Source organism: Pituophis catenifer, unplaced genomic scaffold (assembly GCF_029215685.1).
Source record: "Pituophis catenifer annectens isolate HBS135680 unplaced genomic scaffold, rPitCat1.0.hap2 SCAF_2, whole genome shotgun sequence".
Taxonomy (NCBI): Eukaryota; Metazoa; Chordata; class Lepidosauria; order Squamata; family Colubridae; genus Pituophis; species Pituophis catenifer.
The window spans coordinates 279,044,678-279,068,242 of record NW_027256882.1 but is presented as its reverse complement, the minus strand read 5'-3'; the positions used below and the strand labels follow the sequence as shown (position 1 = coordinate 279,068,242).

General features: G+C 42.3%; 1 protein-coding gene across 1 annotated transcript in view; it reads right to left on the bottom strand.

Moving 5' to 3' along the window:
* Positions 1 to 213: 213 nt before the first annotated feature.
* Positions 214 to 23,565, bottom strand: part of ALPK2 (alpha kinase 2) — a 39,670-nt gene continuing 16,318 nt past the window's right edge. The window contains exons 7-9 of the mRNA XM_070935972.1: positions 21,063 to 21,280; positions 14,162 to 14,210; positions 214 to 1,389 (exon numbers count right to left, since the gene is read on the bottom strand). Of these exons, the coding sequence (XP_070792073.1) occupies positions 1,173 to 1,389; positions 14,162 to 14,210; positions 21,063 to 21,280 (484 nt within the window). The 3' untranslated portion in view covers positions 214 to 1,172. The remainder of the gene's footprint in view (positions 1,390 to 14,161; positions 14,211 to 21,062; positions 21,281 to 23,565) is intronic.

The following is a 23,565-nucleotide window of genomic DNA, read 5'->3' as shown; positions in this document are numbered from 1 at the left end:
GGCATGGCTAGCTGATCAGAGTCATTTCTGGAAGGTCCTCGCACTTATGACCAGTCCTCACACTTACGACCCGACTCATTTGTTTGCTTTTAACACTGATCAGCTGTAGGACGGCCCTTTGAAGCCCTGCGGCAAGAGTTTAAACATTTTTTTTCCCTCTAGTCATCAGCTGGGACTCAGGAGGCAGCAATAAATTGGGGGTGGGGCCAAATAAAAGGTAAGAATAACGTGGGGGTGGGGGGGGGTGGCAGAACCGGTTCGGTGACATCATATCATCACCGCTACCGGCTCGGCCAAACCAGACCGAACTGGGAGGAACCCACCACTGCTGCAGATATACCTTCTGCTGTGCAGCTGTTCCTACAGCTGTTCTTCTTTTTCTCTTTTCTTCATTTACATACTTGCCAGCAATGAGACAGGAAGTGTCTGGACCTACTAAGTCTTACTATGCTACATTAAAGTTAGTGGCAGCATCTGCAGGCGCCAGGACTTGTATCCGGGGAAGTTAGCGATATGAGGTTACAAATGACAGATCCTGAACTCAGCAGAGGGTTACACTAGCTGCCATCTGAGGTCACTGCCAACTCTAGGACTCTATAAAATAACATGATCGTGGTCATGAGTTCCATGCAGCTCTCAGATCACCTGAAGGTTACCACTCTTGTGTTCTATAAATACAATTATTACATATTTGACACAGCTCTCAATTCCAAGTAGTGCAAAATAAAACAAAATGCATATGAACTCCAGAGTTATATTCCTCTTCTACGTAACGTTTCTGCCAATCTATTTATGTGACTCGGTGAGGCAAGCATTTAGAAAGACCTAGAAAAAGCAGGACCTGAAGATACAGCAAAACTACAAGAAGAAAAACGTGGAATATGTTTATCACAAGTGTTTTGAAAACACCCTACATGTATGTCTCTGGTTTTGTAGCAGCTGGCTTACATGGAAGGAATCCATTAAATTCAATTTTTGCCAAGAGATGCGGTGTAAATCTTCTCTGGGCTATTTATGCCATCCACCCACATGCTGCCAAGGTTGCTTGGAAGAAGGGCCATCGTTGGCACATGGCAGAAAAATAACAAAACAAAATCAATATACATTTCCAAAGATGTCCTGTGGCAAAGATCGAAGTCATCAATATTTCCTTGGGGAAAAAAACGACAATCTTATGTTTTTTTGGAAGTCTGCGCATTGACCAATCTTTTCTTTGCAACAGTTGGATTGGATGGTGCCTTGATTCTGGCGACCGCAGACTTCTTCTGTTTCAGACCACTGCTTTGAAGGGGTTTCAGTCCTAACATCTCACAGTATTTGTTGCACAGGTGAAGAACCTTAAACTGATCGATAAAAGAGATGGAGCAATTGCCTTTGAAACCTTTGTACCTGCAAAAGGAGAGACAAGAAAAAAATGGATTTAAATCCTCTAGCTTCGTGTATTTAAAAAAAAAAATAATTTCCACTAAAATGTTTAATCTTCCTAGATTGAAATGACAAAAACGTGTGTTCTCTGTATTCACCCATATAAGCCATTGCTGCAGTGGTGGAATTCAAATTTTTTTACTGTGGGCGTGGCTTTGTGGGCATGGCAGGGGAAGGATACTGCAAAATCTCCATTCCCACTCCACTCCTGGGGGAAGGATATTGCAAAATCTCCATTCCCACCCCACTCTGGGGCCAGCCAGAGGTGGTATTTGCCGGTTCTCTGAACTACTCAAAATTTTCGCTACTGGTTCTCCAGAACCTGCTGAATAGCACCCCTGCATTGCTGGTATTATCACCCTAGTGATCATCAACTTTATCCTCAGAAAATTGGGTTGTGTCATTGCAAGTACAATGAGTGTTGTCCTCTTATTGGGGCTAGAACAGGGGTGGGCAATTACTTTTCCCAAGGGGGTCATATGAGAAGCTGGGACTGTTGTGGAAGGCCAAACCAATAGGGCTGTGAAGTTGCAGAGGCCTGCATGAATGCACATACGTAAATTGGGGGAAAAAATAGCATCTGCCTTCAAAATAAAAGCAATTCACATGGACGAGACAGGGACAGTCAAAGGGCAGAATGTGGCCCAGGAGTCATAAAATGCCCAGGTCTGCGCTAGAGCAAAAGAAAAAAATCAGCAATACATTTGATAAAATACAAACTGACTAACTAAAGGCAGTGGTTTCCTATTTTATCATTGTCTACAGCAGGGGTCAGCAACCTGTGGCTCTGGAGCCGCATGTGGCTCTTTCATCCCTCTGCTGCGGCTCCCTGTTGCCGATCGGCTCCACAATTGATAGGGCTTTCAGTTAAGACAGGTAGAGGAAAAATGATGCCACACTAGGAGAAGACTCTATGGTGGGGGAACTGGACTTCCGGTCAGCAGAGGAAAAAGGACACCACGCTAGGAGGACATTCAATGGTGGGGGAACCAGACTTTCGGTTGGCTCTAGAATTGAACGGGGGGCTTCCAGTTTGGACCATTGTGGTGTTCTGTCCCCGTCCCACACGCACACACACCAACAGACGTCCAAGAGTTAAAGACCAAACCAGCCGACAAAATCCTTTTCCTTATGATAATGGAACTTGGCAACAACCTAGTGGCTGCCTGCCAAGAGTTTATTACTTACAAAGAGGAGAGATAACTTCTCCCCACTTCTGGTACATCAAAGGAAACAGCTCAATAATTACAGAGTCAATCAAGTCCAAAGATAATCCAGCAAAGTCTATAGCAAAAATCCGGCAATGCAGAAAGGCGTGGAAGCTTTCAGCTTTATTCGTCACAAGGCTTGACTGGCCACCACGCTCCCTTTTATACCCTGTGAGGTGTGGTCCAGTGACTCAGCCTAATCTCGGGCACGCCTTTTCTTCTGTTGCGCGCGCTTATCTCTGCGACACTGGTGTGGATCCAGCCAAGACTCACCTGTGGCTGCGTGGACGTGCTTGGCCCCGGCCCTATCTCTTGCCCTTTGATGGACACCGAAGGCATTGCCAAAGAGGAGGGTCCTGGAGAGGGAGGCCTTGCCAACTCCTCTCCTTCACTCTCGGAGTCCTCTCCTGCTGATGACACAGGCTCAGGTAACAGAGCCACAACATGTGGCTCTTTGAATGTTTAAGATTGCCAATCCCTGGCCTACAGTAAATGACAATGTGACTAAAATTTGGTTACAGAAAAACCAATCATCGGTAACAAGGTGGGCTTTTTTGGGTGTATGTGTGTATATGGTGTGAGTGTGAGTGTGGTTGTGTGTTATAAGGTCTGCTTTTCATTTCCTTCTTATCCTTGAGATTCCGTAAGTTTTTCCTTCCTTCTATGTATGGCTGCATATAAGCTTGTTGTTCGAAGTTGGCCTGTGATTCATAAAAATGTAAATATTGAAAATATACCAGTCTTTAAAAACTGCAACATCAACCTTTTGGAAGTATTGTTTTCCTTTACAAGTAGTTCTCAACTTACAACAGTTCATTTAGTGACCATTCGAAGTTACAACGGCACTGACAAAAATGACTTATGATCGTTTTTTCACATTATGACCATTGCAGCATTCCCAAGATCATGCGATCAAAATTCAGATGCTTGGCAACTGATTGATATTTATGATGATTGCAGTATTCTAGGGGTTGTGTGATCAGCCTTTTGCGACCTTCCGACAAATAAAGTCAATGGGGAAGCCAGATTCAATTAATATATTATTAATTTAAGAACTTCAGTGATTCACTTAAAAATTGGGGGTGGGGGAGTCGTAAAATGGGACAAAACTCATTTAACAAACGTCTCACTTAGCAACAGAAATTTGGGGCTCAATTTGGTCGTACCTGTATTGCAGGGGTGGATTCTAATTTTTTTTACTACCGGTTCTGTGGGTGTGGCTTATTTTGTGGGCGTGGCTTGATGGTCATGTGACAAGTATTTAGGATTTAGCAGAGGTACTGGTCTACCAGGCTTTTAACTGCTTGCAGAGCTGTACCGGTCTACCCATTTATTTTTGCAGGCACCGGTCTACTCATTTGTTTTCTTTTAACACTGATCAGCTGTAGGGCGGCCCTTTGAAGCCCCGCGGCAAGAGTTTAAATGGTTTTTTTTCCCTCTAGCCATCAGCTGGGACTCAGGAGGCAGCAATAGATTGGGGGTGGAGCCAAATAAAAGGTAAGAATAATGCTGAGGGTGGGTGTGGGGTGTGGGGGGGGGGCGGGGGGCAGAACCGGTTTGGTGACATCATATCGTCACCACTACCAGCTCGGCGGAACCAGGCCGAACTGGGAGGAACCCACCACTGCTGTATTGGTGTAAAATTCCAGAGTTCAGCATTGTTCTTCCAAGCCATACCAACCAGCTTACTTATATAACTAAAGGCCGCGTTTCGTTTTAATCTAGGTTAATTTTTCATTCAACCATTTCCCTTTTCCAAAAGAAGTCTTTATTCAAGCATTGTGGTGACTGTTGCAAACAAACAAACAAACAAAAAAAAAAACCCACCATCCTGGATTTGTAAAGAGGAAATATGGCAGCTCACATTTTTTCTAGCTGAAGCTAAATCATGCTGAAAGTGGAAAATCTTTTTTTTGTTTCCTCTTCCCCCCCCCTTTTTTTTTTTCACACACACTCCAGGAATGGGTGGTGGGTGGTGGAATAACAATTGTTTTGGAAAGGCGACAATAGTAGGAAACCACTTCTTGAAATGTCGTAATTGCATTTACTTTTGAATGAGCTCTGGAACCCTCACTGCATATCGGACATTAATACAATTGAACATGTCCAGAAATATTTCACATGAAGAGTCCTCCACTCCTCCGCTCGCAACAAAATACCTTATGCCACCAGACTTGATATTTTGGGCTTAGAAAACTTAGAACTATGCCGCCTTTGGTATGACCTAAGCGTAGCTCATAAAATCATCTGCTACAATGTCCTACCTGTCAATGACTACTTCAGCTTCAACTACAACAATACACGAGCATGCAATAGATACAAACTTAAAGTGAACCGCTCCAAACTCGATTGCAGAAAATACGACTTCAGCAACAGAGTGGTCAATGCCTGGAATGCACTACCTGACTCTTTGGTTTCATCCCAAAACCCCCAAAATTTTATTTATTTATTTATTTGTTCAACTTGTATGCCGCCTTTCTCCGAAGACTTTTAACCTTAGACTGGCTACTTTTGACCTCACCCCATTCCTAAGAGGTCTGTAAGGGGCATGCATAAGCGCGCCAGCGTACATACCATCCCTGTCCTAATGTTCCCTTTAATTATATTCATTTTATGTATTCAATTCATGCTTATACTTATATATATTATCTAATATGTACTCGACAAATAACTATAATAATAATAATAATAATAATAATAATAATAATAATAATAATAATAATAATATGTCCTCTTTTTCTCTCCATCTCTCATCTGTCAGAGACACACCGCTCTGTGACAAAAACAGACGATGCTGTACAGAAATACAGGGAAAACAAAAGCTACAGATGTGGTCTGATGTTAACAGCTGCAAGAAACCTCCCTCCCCCTGCCTTCTGCCAAGACAAATCTCCTATTAAGAAGATGCCTGTCATTTTGAACAATCTCCTACGAAGGCAGCTCTCCAACGGGGCAGGTGCAATGGAGAAACATCTGTACACTCTGCAGATTCCTGGCACTTCCACAGGCCTAAGGTAAACTATGGCAGTCCTCCTGCCATTATAAAACTAGACCATGCAGGGAGTGTTTAATCAAAGAAAACAAAATTCGAAACAATTCTAATAGCTCAAAGAACGGAGCTGAAAGCCACAGAATGAAATCTAACCAAAAACACGTGCCAGGTTTTTTTTACATAAGAAATATAAATATCTACCCTAATTGGGTAGATAAGGATGTCTATGAAAAGTCCTTGAAATTTAGCTGAGCATTATCTTAACAGGAGCTGGCTATGGTAAGGTAAAGGTAAAGGTTCCCCTCGCACATACGTGCTAGTCACTCCCAACTCTAGGGGGCAGTGCTCATCTCTGTTTCAAAGCAAAGAGCCAGCACTGTCTGAAGACGTCTCCGTGGTCATGTGGCCGGCATGACTAAATGCCAAAGGCTCATGGAACGCTGTTACCTTCCCACCAAAGGTGGTCCCTATTTTTCTACTTGCATTTTTTACCTGCTTTCAAACTGCTAGGTTGGCAGAAGCTGGGACAAGTAATGGGAGATCACCCCGTTACCTGGCACTAGGGATTCGAACCACTGAACTGCCAACCTTTCGATCAACAAGCTCAGCATCTTAGCCGCTGAGCCACCACGTCCCTGTGGCCATGGTATAAGACTGCTAAAAAAGAAGAGTGCTTTTAGAGCACAGTACATCCTGGTCACTATACTTCCTAGTTGGTGGGATGCAGACAACAGTGTGTTGGCTTGCAAGATAGTTCCTATATCAGAGATCCTAGTTTTCAGTGATCAGCATGATCCCATCAGCATGATCACAGCATGATAGCACTGATATTTCCTTACATTAATGTACAAATTTTGCACTGTAATGTGCTAAAATTGGCTGATATTGTTCATGTCACCAGGGCTGACATGAATAGCAGTGTTTCAATATTTGAAGGGCTGCCACAAAGAAGAGGGGAGGGTCAACCTATTCCCCAAAGCACCAGAAATCAAGACAAGAAACAATGAATGGAAGCTAATCAAAGGGAGATCCAATCTAGAACTAAGGAGAAATTTCCTGACAGTGATAACAATCAACCAGTGTAACAGTTTTGCCTTCAGAAGTTGTGAGCGCTCTATCACTGGAGGCTTTTAAGAAGAGACTGGACACCTATCTGAAGTAGTATAGGTTCTCCTGCTTGAGCAGAGGGTTGGACTAGACCTCTAAGCAGTGGTGGGATTCAAATAATTTAACAACTGGTTCTCTGCCCTAATGATTTCTTCCAACAATCAGTTCCCCCAGCTGCTCAGAAAGTTAACAACCGGTTCTCCCGAAGTGGTGCGAACTGGCTGAATCCCACCACTGCCTCTAAGGTCCCTTCCAACTCTGATATTTTAGGTTTGATGTTCTATGTCAGTAACCAAGATTACTGCATGTGGCATAGGTACCACGAAGGCTAGTAACACATACTAACAACATTTGCCTGCAGAGCATGTTTGTGCTCCCCTTTTAAAGGGAAGGGTGAGTTGGATATGTCAAGAGTACCATGAGAAGGGGACATTTTTGAAGCATGTGTAGTAAAATAGGAAGATAAAGGCTCAAGAATAATAATATTAAAGAATGTGAACTGAACATCAAAATGATTGACTGACTAATATAAAAGAAGTGGCTTGATTTGGTTTGGAGAGAATGAAGGGAGTTGACATGAAGGGGAAGATGGAAAAAAGATGATGAAATTTTGGAAAAGAGAGACGTGAGAAATTTAAAGAACAAAAGACAGTGGGAAGTTGTTGGTCATCTATGGAGACAGCTGAAGCAAGACTTTGCAAGGACAGACCATTATAAAGAACTATTACGAAGTCACACATTAGAGGACTCATTCCAGAATACAAGATAAAGAACAATCATCTTAGATTACAGGAAAGCAAACTCTCAATGAGCATGAAGAAAAACCACCCAAACAGTAAATAATTCAATATTGGAACCAGTTCTGCAGAGAGATGGCAGCCTTCCCTTCACTTGATGTATTGGACATTCATCAATCAAGAGCTTCCATTTAGATTTCAGCACTAAGCAGTGAGTTCGATACTGTGATCTACATGAGCTATTTTGAAGTGACCTGTCTCCTATATACTTTCGCATCTGGCCTGTTTTCAGTTGGCCCTTGCAAGAATCCATCCATTTCAACTAAGCAGAGTGATCTTCATTAGTTATTTGGTTAGCAAAAGTTGATTTTCCCAACACTTGGGAACATTTGGTGCTCAGTGTTTTAAGTGCTTTTTGTTAAAAGGGGAGAAAGTATGCCCTCTGCTGAATGGAAAGAAACTTCTGTTTGGCAAGCTGTTAATTTTTCCTGCTATAAAGAGAAAAAGATGCTCTAATTCAGAGGTCTCCAACCTTGGCAACTTTAAGACTTGTGGACTTCAACTCCCAGAATTCCTCAGCCAGCAAAGCTTGTGAACTTTAAGCCTTGTGAACTTCAACTCCCAGAACTCTGGGAGTTGAAGTCCACAAGTCTTAAAGTTGCCAAGGTTGGAGACCCCTGCTCTAATTCTCTGTTCATCAATATTGAATATTTCCAATTGAATTAAATCTTTAACTTTCAGGATCTTCAGCATGACCATGCTAGGGAATTCTGGGAGCCGAAGTCTTCAGATCAGGAAGTTGGCAAACATTCTTCTAAATCCATTTGAGTTCAAAAGATAACATTTGAATGAGGCATTTCCATTTATATTAGAAACATTCCAATAAACTATACCAATCCTCAAAGCAATTTAAAAGAGCGACCACGGATAACAGGTGAAATAGACTAAATCTAAATAGACTAAATCTATATTTAAATTAACGAAAGCAAATCTTTCACTTTCACACCAGCAAATGAATTGCAGCAGTCTATGTGTGTCAACCCAGGAGGAAAGAGAAAAAAAATGTACATAAATGGCATAAAAATAATTGCATTCAACAATCACCAACAAAGAATTGCCAGCTGGCAGTCAATGAATTGTTAATAGGAAGCTTTCCAAGCCCATCTTTTTTCATAACAGTAGGCATTGATTGCATGGAGAAGATACCTACAATGCTTCCAGTTCATCAACTCAGATGCCTTGATTCTCTGAGATAGCCTTCTAAATTTGTTAACTACAAAACCGAATATACCTCCCCATTAGCAATGCTGTCTTTGCTTGATTTGTAGGTCAGCAATGGACAAAGGTTTCCCAACCCCCAGTCCATGGTCCAGAACTGGGTTGCGGCATGCCAGAAAACGGGCCGCACAAGCAAGTGAAGCCACACCTGTGGGATGCAGCCAGCACACCAAATCACGCCCATCTCTTTCTACGGAAGTGATCCCTGGTGCCCAAGAGGTTGGGGGCCACTGCTCTAGATAGTTCTAAAATCAAAGTCCAAATCCTTTTATGTCATTAACAACCATTGCTGGATTAGCACAACATACAAAGACACATCTAAACTCCATTTCCACACCATGCTTAAATGTATTAATAAGCTCAATGTCTATGGAGATTCTCATTCATCCAGGTCTACTTTTCTTGTTCTGTCAGAGCCGAAGAAGCTTCTTGGATGAGAAGCAAAATGTCTTCAAAGAGAAACAAGAAAGTCCAGTTGCCTCTTGAAAAAGCACCTTTGGGACTACAGAATTAATAAGCTCAAAAGTGTTGTGCCCTCATAATGCAAAACCTCTCTTTCTGTATGTGAGTGCAACAGCACCATATAGCAGGGGTGGGCAAATGTGGCAACTTGGCTGTCTCAGGAATTCTGGGAGTTGAAGTCCACAGGTTGTAAAAGGGCCACATTTGCCTGTTGTGGCCCCGCCCTCTGAGCCTATCTCATCGGAGGAAGAAAGCTCCGAACATGAGGAAGAGGAGTCAGCCAGGCCTCCCTCTCCAGGCCCCTCCCCTCTGGCACTGTCTCAGGTGCCGGCCAAGGGAGAGGAGATTAGCCAGGAGCCAGGTGTCTCGGATGAGAGTGAAGGAGAGCCGTCATTCCTGGATGCACGCCAACGAAGGCGTGATAAACGGTTGCAGCAGTTAAGGAGGCATGCTAGGGATTAGAACTGAGTCACTGGACCACACACCAGAGACTATATAAGAGAGGGTGGTGGCTGGTAAAACTCCGTGACGAACAAAAACTAACTTTGGCTAGTCACTTGAACAATGTCTGAAGCTGCCGAAAGGGATATTGTTTTGCTGGACTATTTGCAATGCATATGTAATTTTATGTTATCTGTTGCAGTAAAAGCTCTTGGCAGACGGTGATTATATTGCTGCCAAGTTTGAGATAACGACCTGTGTGCGTGCCAAGTACTTTCTTAACCCTCGGCTGGCTGTGTTTGTGTGTGTGTGTGGACGGGGACAGATAATTTGCCCACCCCTGCCATATAGGATCATGAATTAAGTAAACTATGCCAAGGCATAGAAAGTATGGCTTCCCCCTTCCCTGCACTTAACCAAGGCATCAAAGAAGATTGCCCACCATGGACCCATCAGTCTCCATCATCGCTACCCCAACATGCTTCCCTTATTTCCATCCTCAAGAAGGAAGTCTGGTCTAATAAAATTTTATAAAATAAAATAAAAATAAATAAATAAATAATAGAATATCTATACATTTTACCACCCAAAGATTCTAGTTTCAAATATATGTCCCTTTGGAGGTCTCTACTCTACTTTAACTCTGGAACTCAAAGCTGCAACATCATAATTATGAGTCAGTTGCTAAACTCTCTGAATTCTGATCACATGACCATGTGGATGCCGCAACAGTCATAAGTGTGAAAAATGGTTATAAGTCACTTTTATATAAGTTACAAGTGCCATTGTAACTATGAATGGTCACTAAATGAACTGTTTTAAGTTGAGGACTAAATGCATCATAGATAAATAGACAGATAGAGAGATTAGACAGGATCTCTCTAGGAGCCTGAGTGGCGTAGGAGGCTAATGCCTCCTACTAAGGCAGCATTTAACATCCAGCTGCCTGCAATTACTGCGAGTTCAATTCTCACCAGGCTCAAGGTCAACTCAGCCTTCCATCCTTTCTAAGGTAGGTAAATTGAGGACCCAGTTTGTGGGGGCAATAAACTGACTTTGTAAAAATATACAAAAGTATGAAGGCTATTGCTTAGCGCACTGTAAGCTGCCCTGAGTCTCCGGAGAAGGGCGGCATATAAATCAAAATTTTAAAAAAAAAAAGGATAGATGACGAACAGACAGACAGACGGAAATGAGAGAGAGAAAGATGAGTGTTTGTGTATGAGAGAGAGAGAATGAGAGAGGGAGGGAAGGAGAGAAAGAGAGAGAGAGGGACAGACAGACAGAGACAGAGAGGCAGAGATTTGAAAGTAAAAAAATGAGCCACCAAAAGTTTGCTTCTACAATCACTTTCTACATTCCCAGAATATTCCTGTTTGCTTAGGAAGAGATTAATAGCCTCTGGTTACTTCTGGGAATGACATGCAGAATATTAATTAGAGTAATTCTCTATGATATGCTTATTGGAAATGTATAACATCAGAGAAAGGAAAATAAATATTCATGCATTATTCATAATGCTTTCAGTATGCCTGTGAGTAATGAGTTATGGTAAGATACTATATATAGTACTTTAAAGACACTTTAAGTCACCAGCATGGAAATGAGCCGAGACAGTTCCAGATATCCATGGTGAAATATCACATTATATGGGTTTCAGAGCTGTTGTCAATGTTTCACTGTCTCATTGTGGTTTTCTGAACTCCATCAAGGACACTGGTGATTTATCAGTGTCCCCCAGTGTACTAGGAATGGAGAAGTCATAGAGTTGGAAGGGACTTTGGAGGTCTTCTAGTCCAACCCCCTGCCCAAAGCAGGAATCCTTGTATCGTCTTGGACAAATAGTTGTCCAATTTTTTCTTGAAAATCTCCAATGATGAAACATCCACAAAGCTGCTCCACCGCTTGACCAGATCTGATTTGTTGACAATTTTTGCAGCAGTTGTTAAGCAAAAACTATGGTTGTTACATGAACACGGTGGTCATTAATGTGATCATTGTTAAATGAATCAAGTTTCCTCAATGGGCATTTTTTTTTTTTGCCAAAAACTGGAAGTAAATTGTACAAACCAAACCCCCCCACCACAAATCACACATTACAGTCATGTGACCACAGGTCTGTAAAGGTGAGCCAGTTGCCAAAATGTGATCATGTGATCATGGGTGTGTGTGTGTGTGTGTGTGGCCATTGTAACTTTGAAATGGGTCAGCAGTAGCTCTTGGGGAGGGGTCCAGAGGTGGGATTCATCTGGTTTGGATTGGTTCAGGCAAATCGGATGTTAATTTTTAACTGGTTCGCTGAACCGGTTGTTTCAAGGACTGACTGACCCCGCCTACCCCACCCCTCCCAGGGGTCTCCACGCGGCCTGTTTTGGATGCCAGGTAAGTGTGAGGCACGTGCGGAGGCTCTGGGAGAGCAAAAAATGGGCCTACCGGAAGTCCAGAAACTGGCCTGTTTCCAATCTCCAGAGGGCCTCTGGTGCCCAGGGGAGGCTTTTTTCGCCTTCCTGGAGGCTTGAGGAAAGCCTCTGGAGCCTGGGAAGGGTGAAAAACGGGCCTACTGGAAGTACTGAAAGTCCGGAAACAGGCCCATTTCCGGCCTCCGTAGGGCCTCCGGTGCCTGGGGAGGCCGTTTTCGCCTCCCTGGAGGCTCAAGGAAAGCCTCCGGAGCCTGGGGAGGGTGAAAACGCCCCCCCACCCCCCCACCGGGGTGCAGGAGGCCAAGTAGGCCACGGCCCCATGGCCACGGCCACCCAGCAACTGGGCAGCGAAACAGTTGCTGAAATTTTTCAATCCCACCCCTAGCGGGGTCTATGTAACTTCAAAGGGTCACTAAGCATATTCTTTCAGTTTCCTTCCAGCAATGATCAGTTTCTTGTGACTTCTCTACATCATTTGAATCTTCCTTCTGGTTGTTTGAAAGGCAATATCATTGCCATTACAGATAGTTTCAAAAAATATCCCTAACTCTTAAGTCCCAAAATTAGTTTTGTCCTTTAAATCATCCCTGTTTTCAGTCTGTTAGGCTGCTGCTGAATCTAAAAGTATGCGGTAATGGCAGAGAAACTTGGTGTAAATTTTGTATCTCCAATTGATAAAACAGTTGATGAAACTGTTTAGCAGTACACAAAAACAATCTTTACAGTCAGAGGGAAAAAAATCAACTATTTTTTTCCTATGAACATTTCTGGCTCTTTATCAAAATTGATATCAAGACGCCTGCTTTAATACCCCATTTTTTTTAAAAAAAAATCTGTTTTTCATTACAATTGTCTTTCATCCAACTAACTGAAATGAATCTGAACAGCTGTATAGATGTGGAACGTTGTTTGCTCTGTAAATTCACCCAAAAAATAATGTATAATAAGTATAAGACTTCAGAAACTAAGATTAAATTGAACATTGAATGCATTTTTCCACATCCCCATCATGGTACGTGTTCAGATCTTCAATGCATCAGGAAAACATTGCCACAATTTAAGGTTAGCCACAATTTAGGTATAAATTGATCAAGTGCTAAATATGTAAAGAGCCCATAATCTGATTATCAGAAAGATATTCACTTATTTTCAGTGAATTCCAAAAGTGTTTTGGTGGGTTTAAGTTCAGACTGTTTTGTACATTCATCCCATTACAGCTTATAAACAAGGGTTTGGGTCTGTGCTGGGCCTCAAATTATACATATGATCTTGATTTTTGCATGCTACTAAGCTTTCACTCTTGGATTATAACTTGAGTCAAATAATAAAACTAATTCTTTTGGTTCTCTTTTTCATTGTCTTCCAAGGAGGCCTGCCAATTAAGTTACTTATCATTTCAATTAGCAGAGACATGGATCTATATGATAAATACGCACTCTCTTCGTGATGTGTGTATCATTACCCCCTTCCAGAAGATTTAACTCTCAGCGTCCATCCCATTAACATTTTATCAGCTGGTAGTTGATAGGAAAAGCTGGCTGAGATTTTGCCTGCTTTTAAGAGCTGGGATATGAAATGGATCAGAGGCAGTGGTGGGATTCAACCGATTCGCACCATTTTGGGAGAACCGGTTGTTAACTTCCTGAGCAGTTTGACAAACTGGTTGTTGGAAGAAATCATTAGGGCAGAGAACCGGTTGTTAAATTACTTGAATCCCACCACTGATCAGGGGTGAAATGTACTTACCTTCCTTACTGGTTTGGAAGTGCGTGCGCCCTGCACGCACAGATCTGCACATGCGCAGAAGGTTTTTCGCATGCGCAGAAGGTAAGTAGTTTTAACCAGGAAGTAATGACACCCGGGCGGGTTGGCGGAGCTTTGCTCCACCATCGCTACCAGATTGCCGAACCAACGGCCAAGATCACTACCGGACCGGGCAATCAGGTCTGATCCGGGAGCATTTCACCCCTGAAATGGATGCTTTGTGTAATGTAACCTTTCATTTTGCAGTCTGCACACCATCACAAGACTGATGCCCAACTCACAAAGCAGATCTGGGAGAAATTATATGTTTTTTTTTCCCCCACTCACCCTTTGGCCGGTGTTGCTATGCCAACGTCTGTTAGTTTCATTCCTACACCTGGAAAACCAAACAGCAAGTCAGCGTTACCACAAAGTAGATCAGGTACAGAAACATTTAATACATCAATGTCATTTTTAGTGGTTTTGCTACCGAACCACAGATGCTATCCATCGCTTTTTATATATGATGTATCAGTTGTCACAAATATTTAATTCTTCCAGGGCAAGCAATTTATTTTGCTCTCAGTTTAGCACTTTGCTGGAGGGGAAAAAAAGCATGGAAAATGCATTACTTGGGGGGGGGAAGATGATAAAACAGGAGCCATAAGTTATAGTTTTGCAGACTGATGTACACCTACCTTGTTCTATACATCCTGTCCTGGATTTTATGGAGGTGTTTTATGATTTGTGATGTCTGGATGCACTGAATAGTTTCCTTGCAATCTTATTTATAACTTTGGGAGCGAATCCATGTCTGTTTGAAGACTACTGTCATATTTCATTTACTCAATATCTCTTATTTAAGGTCCTACTGCCTGGAGCTGCTACTGAGCCCAGCTTTCATGCAGTGTTGGCGCTTCTCCTAAAGCTTTGGCATCCGACCATAGCTGCTTCTGGGTGCTAAGCAGGAGCTTGACTAACCTATTACTTTTGCCCAAAATGTATGATAGCTATCTCCACCGCCATTATCTTCATTTTCATGCATATATTGGTTTTCCAATATGTGCTCAAAGTAGCTTAAGACAAGAAAATAATGATAGTGGTTAATCTCAAAAGCACAGCCATGTCACAGTGCCACCGCTATGTCATAAAGTCTCCAAACTAGAATACCAGAAGAAATGACAGAAAGTGTGAGAACACTGCAGACAAGAGAAGCAAGCTTTAAGGTGTTGGTTCTCATCTTTAAAGCGCTCCATGGCTTAGGGCCAGGGTACCTACGAGACTGCCTGCTGCTACCGATAACCTCCCACCGGCCAATACGCTCTCACAGAGAGGGCCTCCTCAGGGTGCCGTCGGTCAAGCAATGTCGGCTGGCGGCTCCCAGGGGGAGAGCCTTCTCTGTACCCGCCCTGTGGAACGAGCTACCTCCTGGAATACGACTGATCCCGGACCTCCGGACCTTCCGTAAGGCCCTGAAGACGTTTTTATTCCATCAAGCCGGCCTAGCCTAAATGGTTTTTAATGGGATTTTTAAAATTTATAGACTTAGGGTTTTAAATTGGGTGGCTGATTGATTTAATCTCTTTTAATTATCTTAACTTTTGTATTGTATGTATTTTAATTTTGGCTGTTTACCGCCCTGAGTCCCTTCTGGGAGAAGGCGGTATATTAAATAAATAAATAAATAAATAAATAAATAAATAAATAAATAAATAAATAAATAAATAAGAAATAGTTGTTTCACAATAGCTAAGGAGGGAATTAGCAAAGGACCATCTTGAATTTAATGTGTTATATTCAGTGATGTCCACTGCCACACTAGGAATTTATCTCAAACTCATTTGCAGAACTTACTTCCATGTAAGCATGTGTAACAGTGCAGCGTGGTTGATTGCACACTATTGCAAGTGTAGGATCCCATTTCTAACAAACAAACAAACAATCGGCACATTTAAACTTGTTAGGTTCTTGGTGTTCTTTGAGCTTAGTTTATTTTTTTTTATTTTATTTATTTTTATTTGATTTATATGCCGCCCTTCTCCGGAGACTCAGGGCGGCTTACAATGCGTTAAGCAATAGCCTTCATACTTTTGTATATTTATACAAAATCAGCTTATTGCCCCCACAAACTGGGTCCTCATTTAACCTACCTTAGAAATGATTGAAGGCTGAGTCAACCTTGAGCCTGGTAAGATTCGAACTTGCAGAAATTGCAGGCAGCTGTGTTAATTACAGGGTGCATTAAACCACTGTACTACCAAGGCTCCTATTCCTGAAGACATTTAACTACCAGGCTAAGTAACATCATCAGTGGATGGAAGAGAGGAATTTACTGGTTGTTTATGAAACCTGGCGGTTTCATTTGGGATGTATGTTTTTTTTTTCTTGATGATTTTATGATCACAACATTGATTCTTCTCCAATTCTTTATTTGATTCTTTCGGTGTTGGTTGCTAGAGAGGATATAGATCTCTAGAGAGATTTATTTACGAGAAATATCTGCAAAAAAACAACTGTCTGGCACAAGGAAGCCAAAAACAACGTGATGAATTACTCAAAGTACTTCCTTTATTGCTGTTTGCCTATAGACAGGAATCTTGCCAGACTGCATAATTGTCCAATAGATGCTGTGAAGAATTAGGAAGGATATTTTCTGGGTCTTTTCCTGCATAACAATGACTCAACATTGATTTGTCTCTTCACTCCTTCATCCTGCAACTCAGCCACGACAAAATAACCCAGCTCAGAGAAGACCAAGTACTCAACATTCAACCCTGAGCTGCACATCTTCTCCGCCATTGAAAACATTTAAACCTCTTGATAGACTTCCCCGCTCATGATAAATGATGCTAGAGTAAACTGAAGACTAATTCCCACATCTCCTAAACCAGGAACATCCAAAGTACAGGGAATGGTGGATGTTGTTTCTCTCCCACTTCAATATATTGGCTACACATAACATGGAAAAAGATGAAGCTAATGGAGTCCCTATGGGTTTTACTCTGTTAGTTGTAGCTAAATTTAAGGGATGGTGCTCATTTCTGTTTCTTTAAGCCACTGAGCCAGCACTGTCTGAAGATGTTTCAACAGTCATATGGCCAGCATGACTTCAGGCCACTGTTGTGGCTCCGTTACCTGAGCCCATGTCATCGGCAGGAGAGGACTCCGAGAGTGAAGGAGAGGAGTTGGCAAGGCCTCCCTCTCCAGGACCCTCCTCTCTGGCAATGCCTTCGGTGTCCGCCGAAGGGCAAGAGATAGGGCCGGGGCCAAGCACGTCCACGCAGCCACAGGTGGACAATGATGAGGGTAATGAGTCTTGGCTGGATCCATGCCAGCGTCGCAAAGATAAGCGCGCACAACAGAAGAAAAGGCGTGCCCGAGATTAGGCTGAGTCACTGGACCACACCCCACAAGGTATAAAAGGGAGCGTGGTGGCCAGTCAAGCCTTGTGACGAACAAAGCTGAAAGCTTCCACGCCATTCTGCATTGCCGGACTTTTGCTATAGACTTTGCTGGATTATCTCTGGACTTGATTGACTCTGTAATTATTGAGCTGTTTCCTTTGATGTACCAGAAGCGGGGAGAAGTTATCTCTCCTCTTCGTAAGTAATAAACTCTTGGCAGGCAGCCACTAAGTTGTTGCCAAGTTCTGTTATCATAAGGAAAAGGATTTTGCCGGCTGGTTTGGTCTTTAACTCTTGAATGTCTGTTGGTGTGTGTGCGTGTGGGACGGGGACAGAACAGCCGCAGTGCAAAATGTACACCGAAACATGGAACACTGTTACCTTCCCATCAAAGTGGTACTCTTTATCTACTTGCATTTACATGTTTTCCAACTGCTAGGTGAGCAGAAACTGGGGCAAGTAACAGGTACTCACTCTGTCACACGGTGCTAGGATTCAAAGTACCAGAGTATATACCTGTGAGCTACAGAGCCTCTCACACATAACATGGAATTGACATTTAAAATTTATAGACGCCAACATTCTGTAACCAGCGACCTTCCATCTCCTCTTGGATTACAGAACATTGATTGTTTTATACACTAATCACTAGCAGATGAAAAATTAGTTGCAATTTATCTCCAATCCATCTTAATTAGAAATGGCCAGAGGGAGGGTGTGATTCAGTCGTAGATTGGTTCCATTTCCTCTTAAAATATGAGCAAAACTCGTATCTCCATAACCGTATTCCCTGATTATTTTAAGGAGTTAACAGAGGAATAACAAGTGAGCTGAAATACACGCTGCATATCTAATAGAGGGACACATTATATTACAGTATTTGATCCTGTTTTCAATCTATGTGTAGCAGGGGCATAATTTAGGAATTGCTGCATTTGTTATATTGGCTCAATGTAGTATCAGTACGAGACTGAATATCTGACACAGCAGGCATCTAATTGATTCCTTTCTGTTGCCAATAATGTAGGCAACACATTCTGAATCTTGTCACAAACAAGAGTGGGTCCAAGTAAAGGAAATACACAACTATCTTGAGGAAGGGTGTCCATTTCTATGTAGGTGGTTTTCTATTTGCAGATCTCAAAGACTGGATAGGCAAATAAAAAGGTAACTTGATGGTAGCCATCAGATTTTCAGATTCTGTTGGCTATTTCAATCAGGCCACATGATGGCATCCAAGCGAAATCAGCCAAGGAGCCTTGTTGCACTAATAGATCAGAACAGGTTGTAGAGGTTGTAGAAAAAATGCTTTTAAAAATAATGAAAAAAAAAAGCCTCTGATGATTGCACGGCTCAACTGGGCAATGGGGGCGGGGGGGCAGGGATTTTTGCTACTGGTTCTCCAAACCACTAGCCTCCATCGCTACCGGATTGGGCGATCCGGTCTGAACCGGGAGCATTTCATCCCTGGGACTGCTGCTTCAAAGGAATTCCCTGTCCTTGTCTTCTATGGCTCTTTTTTTCACATGTTCTTCAGTAGAACAGCTGAAAACTATTTTTAAAGGGTTCTCTGATGAAATGGGTAAATTGAAAAGCTTTCTGCCACTTTCCCTTTATGGGGAGGAAAAAAAATGGTACCCTATGCTGTTGTCTATATTTCCTGACCAGGAGAGCAAGGAATTCACCAATCAGGACTATGATAAATGTGGTCCAACAAACAACTTGACATTCAGAAAAGGATTTCCAGGTGATTTATACATAGGAGACGAGCAACTTAATGGCACATGAAGAAGTCAAATGTCTCATTAGGTGAGAGAACTTAGTTGACCTTGTCTGAGCTGGGAAGCTAAGCAGGCCAATTCTGAATACTACTTGGATGGGATTCCCATGTTTGTAAACTGAGGATGTATTACAAATAAACTCTCTCCATACAATTCTCAAGAAAAGGTCAAGAAAGTCCCTACAGTCATTGGGAATGAAATTCAATGCAAAAGAGTGTTCTTCCATGTTATTACATTGATGATAGCACCTATGTTGCTCACAAGAGCTATTATTTACTTTATTCATTAAACATGAAACTCAGTCAACTGAGCATTCAAAAATGCATCACAAATACCATTGACTGGTGCTAATGGTTGATACGGGTTGCTGCCAGCGTCCTAGGTATCAACCAAGTACCTTCTTAAGATGTGTGATGTTCCAGGTAACACAGTTTTTTGCAGTTCCGCTGGCATTATTGCAGGAAGCTGCAATTTGCTGATGTATCTTATAAAATTCTTGGACATGGTACCAAGTGCCCCGATGACAATGGGTATCACTGTTACATGTTACATCCATAGCCATGTAGTTTCAATGGCCAGGTCACAATATTTCATGATTTTTTCCAGTTCTTTTTCTTCAACTCCTGGTACCGCGATGTCAATAAATTGTATGTTTTGGTTTTCGATAACTGTGATATCTGGTGTGTTGTGTTCCAAGTGACAATCTGTTTGTATTTGAAATTCCCACAAGATCTTCACCTTCTCATTTTCTATAACTTTTTCCACTTTATGTTTCCATGACTTTTTGGATACAGGTAAGTCGTATTTTTTACATAATGACCAGTGGATTAATTTAGCAACTTGGTCATGTCTAGCTTTGTAATCAGTTTGTGCGATTTTGCTGCATTCACATATTAAATGTGAAACAGTTTCAACTTTGCTGTTGCAAAGTTGGCAGTTTGGATTGTCGGTGGATTTTTGTATCTTTGCTTTCATGGCATTAGTTTGTAGTGCTTGTTCTTGAGCAGCCAGTATTAAACCACCTGTTTTTTTCCATCTTAAGCCATGCCCATGTAAAGTTGTCATCACATTTTCCTTCAATGTTTTTCAAGTGCTGTCCATGGTTTTCCATCTATTTAATCTGTCATCCAGCTGTTTTTATTATTATTATTATTATTATTATTATTATTATTATTATTATTATTATTATTATTTTATTCATTAAACATAAAACTCAGTCAATTGAACATTTAAAGACATATCACAAATATTACTGACTGGCACTGATGGTTGATAGGAGTTGCTGCCAGCATCCTAGGTATCAACTAAGTATCTTCTTAAAATTGTTGTTTTTGTTATTGTTTTGTTGTTGTTGTTACCATTACTGTTATTACTATTAAATATTTTGCTTTTATATTGTGATATATATATATATATATATCACAATATAATGTGATATATTATATATCACAATATATATAAGTTCAGCTTCAAAATGTAAAATAAATACGTCATTATTTTTTGTAAAGAAGACTTCAGACATTCCCAAAAAACCTGACTCTGTCTTAGACTTGTGAACGGAATTCTCAACAAGCCTGACAATCATGGAGCATGTTTATATTAAAACCTGAATCCAAAAAATGGAGATTAAGAGAAATGGCATTTTTAAAAGATGCATTGAGGAAGTTCATAATCATGCGAACCACTGAAGGACTAAGGAAAATAGCAGGAACCAGAGGCATTCATGGAGGGTCAGTTTGACAGCCTTGAGCACTGTGTGTATATGACACAGGTGAGCCTTCAATCATATAATTGTGGCTGTCATGTTGACTGTTTTTACCTCTACACCCAATTGACGAATGGCCCTGGTGGGAACTGAATGCCAACTGTCCAGGTTCTATTAAGCAGTCTTTCTCCAACTTGGCAATTTTAAGACATGTGGACTTCAACTCCCAGATCTGCAATCATCGGTTGAGAATCTGGGTACAGCAAGACACACATTATTTCTCTGTGGGCCTGTTTCTGGATATACCAGCCATAATACTACATTTACCACTAACCACTATATAACAGCAAGATTCTCACCTTGCATATCTGTTACAAGCAAGCTGCCGCTGGTTTTTTCATACACCCAGTGCTGAAACGTGCAACATTTCTGGCCAGCTTCCGAGTCTTTTCTCATGAAATTGATTTCCTTCCCATCCTTAACAGAGTATTTCACGAATTCTCCAATGAGTTCCTCTTCCACTGTTGCATAAGGGATGTTATTCTTGGGCCGATGAATAAGGAAAATAGGAATGATTCTGAAAGCAGAGCCAGTAAAAAAACTTACGGTCTCAGGAAAAATTTTAGAAAACATATTTCGAGGACCTATTAAGTTAAAACGTGGAGTATATTCAATGATTTAATGGAGAAAACATCCTTCCCTAACTTCATGTGCCCCATTCAGCATGGCCAGTAGTTAGGGAACAATGAGAAGGACAGTACAAAACAACTGTATAGTGAATACCCCTTTATACTGAATGGTATGCTGGGATTTGTTAAGCGGGGAAGGAAACATTGAGTAGAAGAGGGCATACAAGGAGGAGGAGGAGGAAGAGGAGGAAAAGGAAGAGGAGGAGGGGAAGAGGGAGGAGGAGGGAAGGGGAAGGGGAAGGGAAGGGGATTAGAACTATCTGACACTGAATAATGTACATTTTCACCACATTATATATCCGTGATGGCGAACCTATGGCACACGTGCCACAGGTGGCACGCGGAGCCATATTAGTGGGCACACCAGCTCAGCTCTGGGGTGCATGCGCGCACCGGCCAGCTGATTTTCGGGCCTTCTGGGCTCACCAGAAGTAGGGAAACAGGCTGTTTCCTGCCTCTGGAGGGCCTGGAGGGGGGTGGGGAAGGCCCGTTTTTCTTTCTTACCTGGCTCCAGATCCTCTCTGTGTATCTGGGAACGGCGAAAACAGCCTTTCCCACTCCCTTGGAGGCCCTACGGAGGCTGAAAGGGCCCATTTCCCCACTCCCGGTGGGACAGGAAGTGACGTTTTTTCCTGTCCCCAGCCTCCAGAGACTCCTAGAGAGGCTCCTACAGACTCCTAGAGAGGCTCCTACAGACTCCTAGAGAGGTTCTGGAGGCTGGGGACAGCAAAAAATGTCACTTCCTGTCCCACCGGGAGTTGGGAAATGGGCCCTTTCAGCTTCCATAGGGCCTCCAAGGGAGTGGGAAAGGCTGTTTTCGCCGTTCCCAGATACACAGAGAGGTTCTGGAACCAGGTACGAAAGAAAAACGGGCCTACCAGGCCATCCTGTGCCAGGAGCGGGGGGGAGGGGGTTGCGCACACATGCGCTTGGGCACGTGCGTGCGTGACCCTCCCCCGCCCCCCGCCCTCCTGGCACGCGATGGCAAAAAGGTTAGCCATCACTGCTATATATCAATGGTTTCTTCTGGATGGTGTGAGATGTTGAGCATTAGGATCTTGGCAAGCTGTGCCTTATACTTGAAAGGTATTAATTTATTTATGAGAAAAGTGGAAAAGGATTACAGCACAGGTAGGCCTCAAGGAGCCAACATTGTAAAAAATGCGTTATCCGTAACAAATTTTGCTAGCCCTTGTATGTTGTGTGTTCATATAACAAATACTTCACATCAGGGGTGGGATTTAAAAAGTTTAGCAACTGGTTCTCTGCCCGGTTGCTGGGTGGGTGTGGGCATGGTGGGCATGGCCCACTTGGTCTCCTGCACCACGGTGGGGGAGGGCATTTTCACCCTCCCCAGGCTCCGGAGGCTTTCCTCGAGCCTCTGGGAGGGCAAAAATGGCCTCCCCTGGGCTCCGAAGGCCCTCCAGAGGCAGGAGATGGGTCTGTTTCCAGACTGCCGGTAGGCTCATTTTTCACCATCCCAGAGCGTCCGCGTGGGCCCTGCACTTACCTGGCATCCAAAACGGGCTGCGTGGAGACTCCTGGGAGGGGAGGGGAGGGGGGAGGAGCCAGCCAGTCTTTGCAACTACTGATTCAGCGAACCAGATGTAGAATTAGCATCTGGTTCACCCGAACTGGTCTGAACTGGTTGAATCCCACCCCTGCTTCACATGTATAAGTGAAATTACAATGATGTGTACACACTGTAAGACTCCTAGGACAATTCCATCATTAGTCCCACAATGTGTTTTCATGAGCTGCTTACATTTTTCTTTAAATTTTTCCAATATACAGTATTGATTCTGTTTTTAACTCCACATTTTCAGTTTGTTTGAACTATTTTTTTTTAAACTGCATCTTTACAGCCCAAAGAGACTTAATCAATCGAAGTAGTCTGGTTTATCAAAGATTTTTTTTAAAAGTATGCTTTGGATTTTAAAATAAAACAGCCTAGTTTGCAAAAATTGAACTAACATACAAATCAAAACACAATTATCCTTTAGCTCTCCATCATCTTATAGGTTTCTGTGTGTGTGATGATAAATTGAAAGAAAGAGTATTCATTTTTTTTTTCAAAAAATAGATATCCCAAAAGGCCTATATTAAAACAAATTACTTTTAAAATATACACATTGGAAGAAAATATGTATGTGTATCTTAAAAACTTAGAGAA